The sequence below is a fragment of the Meleagris gallopavo genome, chromosome 2 (genome assembly GCF_000146605.3).
Source record: "Meleagris gallopavo isolate NT-WF06-2002-E0010 breed Aviagen turkey brand Nicholas breeding stock chromosome 2, Turkey_5.1, whole genome shotgun sequence".
Classification (NCBI taxonomy): domain Eukaryota; kingdom Metazoa; phylum Chordata; class Aves; order Galliformes; family Phasianidae; genus Meleagris; species Meleagris gallopavo.
In genome coordinates this window covers 87,730,575-87,742,143 of record NC_015012.2, presented here as the reverse complement: position 1 = coordinate 87,742,143, position 11,569 = coordinate 87,730,575, and the positions used below count along the sequence as shown (strand labels likewise).

Genomic DNA, 11,569 nt, shown 5'->3' with positions numbered 1-11,569 from the left:
GTTTTGATGGTGCACATAGATGCTCAGTTAAGGGCTTCTCTATGCAAAGAAGCTATTCATGGAAAAATACATAATAGCTATTCTAGAACAATTCTGCATGTGCATATTTTTAGTTTAGAATAAGTGTTTCCATTTTAACTTGGTTTCTTTGTTTGTTTGGTTTCTTTGTTTTTTTTTTTTGTTTGTTTTGTTTTTGTTTTTTTTTCCTGAAAAATGTATCCAAAATTTCATTCCCTTCTGGTTAGTGGATAAGATCTAATTTTAAAATTCTATAATAGAGGATGTGAATTCTTCAGATAATTTTAAACGAGAACCATTTTACACTCGTGGGACTCATCATCCTGTAGACAATTGCATTACTCATTATAGAATTATGCTTCTACCCAAGAAGTTTTTACAACGCATAATATTGAAAATATTATAAATGGCATTGATTTCTCTGAGAAAATCCTTGCCATCCATAGTCTTGCACATGTGGCTGCATACACAAAGTAATTTTGAACAACTGAAACAAAATTGCTTTATTTCACTTGTACAAGGCTTGTACAAGGACAAAAAGCAAAGACAGACATCTTTTTAGTAGGTCAGTGCTACATCTAGCCCTTGAGTGTTGTCTATAATCAGTTTAACTCTTCCTATGTTTTGACACTCTTCTGTGATCCTCCTTCATTACTGCATATCCAGCAACAAGATCCACATTTTAGCTATAACCTCTTTAACTGCTTCACTGTCATCAAGATTTCATGTTTGAAATTTTTATGGCTAATGTAGGTTTTATATCCCTGTTTTTAATCACTGAAATCTGTGTCATGGCCTAAATTAGCAATATATTTAATAGAATAAAATACGGTCATATGAGATAACAGTTAACATAGACCTTCATAGCAAAATAAGTGTAGAAGTAGGGCTGTTAATTATGAGAATCTGAAGATAACAAGGCAAATCAAGTGGTAACTAAGGATAATTTTAGTGCTTAAGTTGGTATATTGGACAAATGGCATTCCTTCAAATTTGTCTAAAATCTGATTTGTTTCTCCCAGCTGTGTAAATTAATATGATAAAACAGAATACTTCTCCATACAAGCTTATCTTGACATGTCAATATGTCTATTTTTCTTGTTAAAACTACTTACATTGCTCGTTTTTCAAGTGCCAATGATAAGGATGCCCCTTATTCTGTCCTTTTTAGATCCCTGGAACTTCTTCTGTTGTTCAAAAAAAATGGAAGTCTCTGCAGTCCTCAGCACAGCAACGAGGGCTGGGACAGTCAACAAAGTCAAAGATCAGTGCTGTGGCAGCTGAAATAAAACAGATTCGTGCAAGAAGGAAAACAGCACGTATGCTAATGGTTGTCCTCCTGGTTTTTGCACTTTGCTATCTGCCAATTAGCATCCTCAATATCTTGAAAAGGTAAAGTTTATCCCAAAATGTAAACACTTGGTAAAGTTTTCTGTCTAAAATCAATCCTCTGTTATGAGAATCTTAATATTCTGACAGATACTTTTGAAGGACAAAGCCTACTTATTTCATGATAAAGAGATTGAAAATAAGCATATATTTGCAAGAAAAAAATGAACCTGACTTATCTACAGTACTGAAAATCTTGGACAGATTGTACAAGCCTTATTAGTAATCTCTTCCTCATGAAAGTGATCTATCTTAAATTCTCATTAAAACTTGCCATTTACATGGGAGTACAGCTTGTTTTCTGTAAATGAACCCTGGAAGTGCACTTCCCTAAAACAGCAGCTGAAAGCTGCCAGGAGAAAATAGTGTAATGGCTTAGCCCCAAGGACTTTTACCCAAGCTTCATCAAGTACTGTTTTGAAACCCAGTTTTGAATCTATTTTTAGGATAATCCTTCAGTTTTTCCATTAAGCTGTTGTTTTTGGGGTTTTGCTTTTGTTGTTTTTTTGTGTTGTTTTTTTTTTTATAACTTTTTACCCTCTTCTCTCCCTCTCATTTGAAATGTAATTGTTTACACTCTGTTTTTGTGCAGAGCTTGATAAGTTTTGATACAATTACATCTCTTGAGACCACTGACATATTGATAAATAATGACATATAGCAGAAGGTTTGATCTTGAAGCTATCAGCTGTCTTCAAGAGGCAAAGGATCCTTAAAAAAAACATTGTTTTGTCGGTGCTTGAGAAATATTTGATTTTTAAAGTTGGATATGGAGGCTAGAATACATCTCACTGAATTCTGACATATTTCTGAGATCTGATTTAAGCACTTTTCATGCTCAGATCACTTAGTAGGCAATACAGAAATAAAGAAATATTTCCAACTCAGGCCCCATGTGGTCTAAACCATAGAGGAACTACAGAGGCTCCTTCCACTACACTGGTAGAGTAGGCCTGCAGGTAGATGTATGTTTAAAATGAAAACATTGCGCATAAGGAATCAGGGCACACTACTCTGGAGTACGAAAGCTGCTATTGTGGCCTCCATACCTCAGTTCTTGGCCAGTTCCACAGAGATCCTGTTGAATAATGGTCCAAGAGCTGAAAACTCCAGTTATACAGATGGGTCAAAAACAACATTTCCCATCTTATCTAGCACCCACTGATGTTGCTACATAGCAGAAAAGTCATTCCACAGAGATCCTGTTGAATAACGGTCCAAGAGCTGAAAACTCCAGTTATACAAATGGGTCAAAAACAACATTTCCCATCTTATCTAGCACCCACTGATGTTGCTACATAGCAGAAAAGTCATGTATCTGCACTTTTCCGAAGTGTTTCTGCTTTATATTGTGCAAAACCACCAAGTATAGATGCTGAGCCATAGGGAGAGGACTTTATACTCTCAAGCAAACAACAGCATTGAATCAGCTTTTCAGTGATACTGCAAATAAGTCATCAAAGGAAAAAATAGGCTAGAATTTGGCAATTACTCCTTTTTATATGATTTCTAATTTTGCCATCTTTCAGGTTTGATTTTCTTTTTCCTTAGGGTTTTTGGGATGTTTAATCATGCTGATGACAGAGAAACCGTATATGCCTGGTTCACATTTTCACACTGGCTTGTATATGCAAACAGTGCAGCCAATCCTATTATTTATAACTTCCTCAGCGGTAAGTTGCAGTTATCTAGAATTCAAATTTAATGTATAGTTTAAATGTAATAAGCCATAGTAAATAAGAATAATGACTGCATAACATCAGCTGCACTCCTCCAGTGAGAGCTAGATCCTGTTCCCTGATGAATCCCATTATCTTCAGACTATCTACCTATAACCAATCAAAAGAGTGCCAGGGCCCAAGTACAAATGCTTGAATTCAACTGTCCATGCCATTAGTCTGTTGGAGAAGTGACTGGCATGACTTCGGACTGAAACAATTACCATTCTCCTAAATCACTGGGTAATGTTTGAATTAGCACAGCCCAAGCGCTGTCCCCAGTTGGCATTTTGTATGCAGCTCTCAGGTTTTGGAGTTTGCAAGTATTTAATAATACTTGTAGGGCCAGACTGTGCCAATTAGTTTCAACATTAAAGAACCAGACAGGATGCTGTTTACTTACTAGTATATGCTTGTCTTAGTTTGTTATTCATCTTATTCGGCTATGAGCTGCAGAATCATGACCAAAACTGGTGATATTACAGCAGGGAGAAAAAAATTTGGTAGTCCTCACTACACATATTCCTTCTGTGTTGGTTTGTGTGTGTGTGTGTGTATATGTGTGTGTGGTGTCTAGTGTGAGGATGATCTAAATAATTTATCCCAAGCTCTGAAAGCAGACTAATAGGCTGTTGAATACATTTTTAAAAATTTATTGAAATTGAAATACAGAATAAACTCTCTCATTTCACATGTAAAGTAATGATGCAGTCATTTAAGCCTACTATTGCTCAATTAGTTGTTTGTTTGTTTTTTTAATGTGTTGTTAATCAACAAATTATCCATACCTTAATTTCATAGGTCATTCTACTTTGTCCATCCTGTCTTGCGAATAATTATTTAGACCTCATACTGTACCTCACATATCTTCTTATGAAGATTGTATTTTGTCTTTCTCCAAGCTGTTTAAAATGTCATTTGCTGCTTCAGTAGTGATAGAAAAACATGTTAATGTTCTGGATTAATTTTGCATTAGATAAGTCCTTTTTTTTCTAAGCTATAAAGTTGATTGAAATATGGTTTACAGTATAATTTTTTGTCATTACTCTTTTCTTCTGTTTGACAGGGAAGTTTAGAGAAGAATTTAAAGCAGCGTTTTCTTGTTGCGTCTTTGGTATTCACAGTCACCATGATGAACGACTCACAAGAGGTCGTGCCAGTACAGAGAGTCGAAAATCTTTGACCACCCAGATCAGCAATTTTGACAATGTTTCAAAACATTCAGAACATGTTGTACTGACCAACATAAACACACTTACGGCAAATGGTAATGCATTAATTACCCACTGACAGTATCATTGTTCCCATGTCTTCTGATGCTGTGCTAGTAAAATCTAATTGTGCATAGAACAGTCTTTGAGTATAATGAGAAAAAGTGTTCACAATTAAGAACTTACAGTAAGAAAAGTAAGTTACAAAATATATTTTACAGAGTATGCTGCAAATTTGATAATATATTTATGAATCAAAATTTCATTTAATCTCGTTCAAAATCTGAGCTGCAATTAGAGAAGGCATAGAGTAAAAATATTTCATTTAAATATTTTCTTTGGACCTCTGCGTTCTTTAATTTCCTAAGTAAACACAGAACAGATAGCTGAAGATGTGAAAATAATTTTCTGTGATGTTACAATCTGTTTATAAACAGATATATTTTAATTAGAGCTAACTAGATGAAGCTTTAGGACATTTTGTAACAGATACCTGTATTAGACCAAAAAAAGTGCAGCTTGAAATACCCAAGTGTCCTTGGCTATTTCAAATGATCTGCTCACCAAGAGTTCTGATGTGAGTTGAGCTGATCAAATAAGAAATTGGCATGAACTTCTAGTCTCACATTTTATGTTCTTTTCCATATTGGATAGGTTTTTATATGTATTCAGAATCAGTGGAGAAGACACTCTTGATTTTTCTCCAATACAGGTTGGTGAGCATAGTTAAAAATGAAAGGCTGAACTTGTTCAAACTTCGCTAGTTTCATGTAGACACTAAAATGACTGTGCAATTCTCTAGTCTTGTGTATAAGTGGAAAATGACATATAAATTATGATTTTATATTTCTTATTACATATATATACATTATATGTTATATTCTAGTGGGATTTTACAAGAGATGGAATTCATCCCTGCTCTCCTAGATATATGAGCACTATTTGTCTAAAAGTTATCTTAGGTTAGGACTATATAGCTGTATACCAATAACAGAGAACTTGGTATGTCCAAGGACAGGTAATCAATTCTTAATACAGGTATCTAAAAGGAATGGAATTAATTACATCTGAAGGTGTGTGCCTTTCACTACTGTAGAAGATTCACCAGGTGACTTACTTAGTTCAATTTCAATCCATCAGTGTTGATTACCCAGAAATAGGTTTCTGCTGGATGCTTTTCTGGAGCATCAGCTAGAGGCTGATTAGCATACTCCACATTTAAGAGTATAAAGGATTTTATACTATAATGCTGGAAATCAAATCCAGAAATAAATTCCTTCTATATGATGATATTAAAGAGAGGACTTTCTTCCACTAGGATTGTAGGATGGGATTTTTATTCAGTGCTTATATATACATACAAATAAGTGGTCTAGATGTTTAAGCAACCAAAAGAGATCTAGATTCAATTAGGTTATGTAAACACGGGTATCAGAAACTACCTATTGAAATTTTTCCTGATTTTTAGGCATAATGTTGCTGGTCCAGAAGCATGTAATACTTCCCATCTCTACATGTAAACCTGATATGGACACTAGTGCTTTGCTAGCTGTACTGGCACCCTATAAACACAGTCAATAGTGCCTAAAAAGCTTTTCAGCACTCTCCAAAATAGACAGCTGATGGTTGGTCATTAACTACTGTCTACTTTCCATGTTGTGACCAGGTTAGCCAGATTTGCCCTTCTCCTTTAGTGCTGTCATTTCTATATGTATGGCGTAAGCAAGATCACAGCAGTGAAACCCAGATGGCAGTGGGACTGTAGGTGATGTTTTAGTCTATTATTTGTCATCATTCTTTTGTACTGACACAGGAACCTGTAGTGCTCTGCTGTTTAGTGTCACATGGATAAGGAACAGGGCAATTTACCAAAAAATGCATGTTTAATAAATTGAACATATTTAAAATGTTTAGAAGTTTAATACATCAGAAATCCCCTAAGGCTTCAGGCAAGAAGTCTTTTAAAATTTACAGTGAAATTTGAAATGTTTTCTGGCAGATTACTTTGTTAGTAAATCAACACCTCTATACCATTCAGAGAAAATGCCAGTTGCAGAGTGAGCCAGCCAACTACATGTTACAAGCAGTAAATTCATCTTAAAATTCTTATCTTACAGGAATTACAGCTACATTCAGCCCTTTGAAGTCAATGGAACTGCATCTCCACATACCAGGAGTGAACATGTCTTCAAATTTAGATGAAACAGTGAGAATTTCTGCAGGATGCACTGGCAACACAGAGAATGCAGAATGGGATAAATTTGTCCCTAGTGTAACTAAACTTACCTCAATGGAATTACAGCAAGGATGACTTTGGCTCAATACAGCTGAGAATGGCATTTGTTTTTAGCTGTGTTACAGACTAGAACAACTGGACAAAAGGATTCCTGCAAAACGACTGCCTCTTCTACTTCTTCTCAGTCTTATGGAAACCTACTTACCTCAGTATGAGCTAAGCAACGTCTTTACAAGTCTTTTTAAAGAGTGGATTGTATCATACTTTGTAAATACTGTAGATATTTATTTTTATATATTTTAGATGCTGTGGAATGTTCTAAAATGTACCATATAAAGAATACTACGTATTTGAAAGAAGTCTCAAATATTTATTTATATCCTGTTTCTATTAATTAATGACTTATTTACAAGGAATACTTATGCACTAGTGGTATTCTGGAATTACTTTGCACTTCTTTTTCTGCTATTCCACTTGTAGTAAATTCTGTATTAAGGAAGTTTCACTTCAGATTGATTTTGGGAGATTCCAGACTACTTTTCTAAGCACAGACATGCTTCTGAGACATGAATTCGAAGTGCTGAAAGTCACATATATTTTCAAAGGTTACACTAAATAGCCAGTCTCTTTTTCTTCAGGTGAGTGCCTAAAAGGTAATTACTTAAAAAAAAACTTGCATGACGTTCAAAGGTGCTATTCCTACTCAGGCCACTAGGAATAACAAGTATCAGCACTTCTGAAGAACTGGACATTTTAGCTTTGGTAACTCCTTTTAGTCCATAATGTCTGCAAGTGCTACTCCAGAAGATCTCCAAATACTCTTAAAATAGAAAACACTGGTTATTTTGCTTGCTCTCACAGTTTATCTTTCATCTGCCATTTAGCATCAATGATACAAACATTTAACAATTTTATGTGCCAAGAAAATGTTGATTTTTGAACAACTAAAATAAAGTATTTCTCTCTGGAAATTTAGAGGAGATATTTCATTGCTCTAGCAGATGAAGTACTCACTCATCTACTTTTCATTTATGGGAGAAACTCTTTGGCCTGGGGCTCCCTACCACATAATGTAGTATTTTTCCTTGGTGAATGAAGCTGATACATCACTGGAGCTTTAGTGTACTTGGGGTAAAGGCCATTGGCAGTTCTTGACTCCTGCAACCCTTTGACATGCTGGAAATTGAGGATCTGGCCTTAATTTTTTTTTTTTTGTAAGAAAAAACAATTATTTTTTCTCCTCTTTGTTCTCTTTTCTGACTTTTACTTATATCCTCAAAATATTATGACACTACTAAGAACTTATTTTATTAATAGTTAGAACTTCATATTCTTTTGTGTGAACAGTATGAGATGAAATTTATTCACTGACAAAATTCTTCTTTTTTTTTTTCTAGCCAGAGTGAAAGGCATATCTTTCAGACACAAGTGATACAATAAAAACTTATCTAAGGTTTGAAATTGTAAAGTTGGGTGTAGTGTTAACTAATTCTTGCCAGTACATAAAATATGGTTACCCAGCTAAATACTTTATTATCTTCATGAAAAAAAAATGTGCATCCAAAACATGGGGTTTTCTGAAAGAAATTTTTTGAGGCAAATATTTTTAGTTCTTTATTCATTTTATTATATTTTATAAAATTTTAGAACTACTTAGATACCTTTTTCTGGAATTTTTCTTTGAAGATAAACCCTACACTGATAATGGAACATACTGAAGAAGAGAGCAGTGGATATTAATAAAAAGAAATAGCTGAGAAAAGAGTGCAAGATTTTGTGAGTGATACAGAATTTAATGCCTTTTGTATGTGGCAAAAACTAAAAGCATCTTAAGCATCTGGACTTCTCCTGACATGTGAATTAATACTTATAATTAAATTTTGAGAGAACTGGAAGAGAAGTAGGCTGACTATTACATCAACTTTACAAAATTAGAGCATTTTAAGCTAAGGGGCTCCGTGAGAACTGGTTGGTGCTTAAACACCACTTCTTCCAAGCTTGGAGCATCCCCAAGAGCAAGAAATCAAAGAAAGGTGGAAAAAGGCCTGTGCGGATGAGCAAAGAACTTGGATAAATTAAAAGGAAAGAAGAGAATCCATTAAACGTGGAAAAAGAACTTAAAACTGGGAAGAATATAGGAATGTTGTCAGGGCCTGTGGGGATGCAACGAGGAAGGAAGACTAAGGTCCTCTTGGAATTATTCCTTGCAAAGGAGGTAAAGAATTACAAAAAAGGTTTTTTTAAGTATGTCAACAGTAAAAGGAAGATTAGGGAAAATGTGAGTCCCCTAATAAACGAGTTGGGTGCTTTGGTAATAGGAGACACTGAGATAGCAGAGATTCTGAATGCTACCTTTTCTTCAGTCTCTGATGATAAGACTAGCACTCAGGAATCCCAGACCCTGGAGGTAAGAGAAAGAGGTAAAGGTAGCCTTTCCTGTGGTTGAGGAGGATCTGGTCAGAGAGCATCTATCCAAAATCAACACAAACAAATCCATGGGCTCCCATGGGGTGCACCCACATGTGCTGAGAGAACTGGCAGAGGTGACTACTGAACTGCTGTCTCATTTTTGAAAGGACTTGGCAAACGCAAGAAGTGCCTGTAGGCTGAAGGATAGCCAATGTCACTCCAGTCTTCAAAAAGGGGAAGAATGTGGATCCGGGAAACTAGGCCAGTCAACCTCACCTACATCCCTGGAAAGGTGATGGAACAACTTGTCCTGCACGCCATCTCCAAGCAATTGAAAGAGAAGAAGATTATCAGGAGTAGTCAACATACATTCACCAAGGGGAAGTCATGCTTGACCAACCTGATAGCCTTTTAAGTTGTCATTACTGGCTGGATAGGAGAAGAGCAGTGGATGCTGTGTACTTGGGCTTCAGCAAAGAGTGTGACACTGTTTTTTTGTTGTTGGTTTTTTTGTTTTGTTTTGTTTGTTTTTTGTTTTTTTTTGACAACGTCTTTGTGATGAGACTTAGAAAATGCGGAATAGAATAGATGAATAGGATGGATAGTGAGGTGGATTGAGAACTGTCTGAGTGGTAGAGCTCAGAGAGTAGTGATTAGCAGAGCAGAGTCTGTTTGGAGACGTGTTACTAGCAATGTTTCCCAGGTGTCAGTTCTTGGCCCAGTCAACAGACAGTCTTGTTCAACATCATCATCAATGACCTGGATGAAGGGATAGAATCCACCCTCAGCAAGTTTGCTGATGTTACAAAGCTGGGAAGATTGGCAGACACACCTGAGGTTTAATAAAAGCAAGTGTAGCTTGCACCTGGGGAGGAATAACTGCATGCATCAGTACAGGTTAGGGGAGCTCTGTAGAGAAAGACCTGGGGGTCCTGGTGGACAACAGGTTGGCCACGAGTCAGCAGTGTGCCCTTGTGGCCAAGAAGGCCAGTGATACCTTGGAATGCATTAAAAAGAGTGTGGAGGTGATCCTCCCCCTCTACTCTGGTCTGTTGAGGCCACATTTATACTATTGCATCCATTTCTGAGCTCACCAGTTCAGAAAAGACAAGGATCTCCTATAAGGAGTCCAGCAGAGGACCACAAAGACGATTGAGGGCCTGGAGCATCTCCTGTATGTGAAAAGCCTGAGTAACCTGGGTTCATTCGGCCTGGGAAGGAGAAGATCTGATTAATGTTTATTAATATCTGAAGGGAAGCAGGAGGCAAATGGATGAGGCCAGGCTCTTCTTGGTGGTGTGTAGCATTAGGACAAGGACTAATGGCCTAAAATTTTGAACAAAGGAACAGGTTGCCCAAAAAGGTTGCAGGTTCTTCTTGTGAGTAGATATTCAAGGCTTGTCTGGAGGCCTACTTGTGTGACCTGTAGGGAACCTGCTTCAGCAGGGGCGTTGGACTAAGCAATCTCTTGAGGTCCCTTCCAACCCCTGCAATTCTGTGATTTTGTGATATCTGTATCAGGTGATATCACTTGTGAGTATGAATGCAAAAATTTTACCTGGGATCATGGGAATTTTGGACATGTTTACGGGAGAGAAGGCCATGGCATGGTCCTCCAATTCAAGAAGTTCTTCAAGCAGCAAATGGTTATCATCTAAGTATTCCAGGAAGAACCACCCTACACTGGCTGTAGTCTTACACTTGTCCACGGTACCTAGTATACTAGGAGGACATGGCTAGGTGAGCCTTCCATCTGAACTCTTACAGCATTATCAATGTTGTAGTCTGTACTATGTACTCATACTTCTGTTTGATCTGGGTTTTTAGGTTCATGACTTCACTCACATGTTTTGTTGCTGAACTGTCAAGTTGCCTGAGAATTGTTCAGGAATTGAAGAAAATTACCCATTTATGTAAACATGTTTCTCTTAGCTTATCCCTTGCAGAAGTGTATTTAAACTGGAAAAGTGAAACCATGTTTTAGCTCTCATTTATCTACAGAGAGGCAAACTCATCCGACTTATCACTGATTATAAAATTCATGGTTGGTTTATCATTTATTAAGTAGCCAAGTCAGTTTCTGACACTTGTATTGCAAGGGGTTGTGGTTTTTTTAGATATGTATCTTAGCGAAATTTCTGGTCTGTATATACTTATTGATTGTTCCTCTGGTCTGCTGTCCAACGTGGTCCACAGTAATTCTTTCCCTTTAGTAGACCATGATTCAGTCCCACATCTGAGATGATAATAACCAAAATCACTTCTGAAGTGCACTGAAAAGCGCTTATAGAAGATGGTCAAATGTGGCAACAGTTAAACAAAACTGAATGTTTGAAAAGGCATTTCAGAAGAGATTACAGGAAACAGTGAAAGCCATGCTCTGTCTGTTCCTCCTGAAATCAAGCGCTAGCTGAACACAGGACGAGTGCCAAATAAACGCCTAAGAACTACCTCTCACCTAGAGGCAGTCCAGCTCAACTGCTACTACAAGAAGACAAATGAGAAGGTGTAACAAACGCAGCAAGGAAAGCTCTGGGCGTAGGGAGAGGCTTGGGCTGCTCCCGCCCGAAGGAGGTGGGAAGAAGAAG

The 11,569-nt window shown here is 36.9% G+C and overlaps 1 protein-coding gene across 1 annotated transcript; it reads left to right on the top strand.

Annotated features, from left to right (window-relative positions):
• Positions 1 to 1,193: 1,193 nt before the first annotated feature.
• Positions 1,194 to 7,585, top strand: LOC100539649 (orexin receptor type 2). Its single transcript, XM_010707821.2, has 4 exons — positions 1,194 to 1,410; positions 2,959 to 3,080; positions 4,192 to 4,392; positions 6,454 to 7,585. Exons 1-4 carry the CDS (start codon positions 1,340 to 1,342, stop codon positions 6,645 to 6,647), a joined length of 588 nt encoding a protein of 195 aa, XP_010706123.1. The 5' UTR covers positions 1,194 to 1,339; the 3' UTR covers positions 6,648 to 7,585.
• Positions 7,586 to 11,569: the final 3,984 nt, after the last annotated feature.

What these genes read in the sequence shown, in the direction of transcription:
- LOC100539649 (XM_010707821.2), top strand. Translation starts at nt 1,340, where the DNA reads ATGCTAATGGTTGTCCTCCTGGTTTTTGCACTTTGCTATCTGCCAATT. An exon ending in TATTTATAACTTCCTCAGCG is followed by an intron (nt 3,081 to 4,191) that starts GTAAGTTGCAGT and finishes TCTGTTTGACAG; the next exon opens with GGAAGTTTAGAGAAGAATTT. An exon ending in AAACACACTTACGGCAAATG is followed by an intron (nt 4,393 to 6,453) that starts GTAATGCATTAA and finishes CTTATCTTACAG; the next exon opens with GAATTACAGCTACATTCAGC.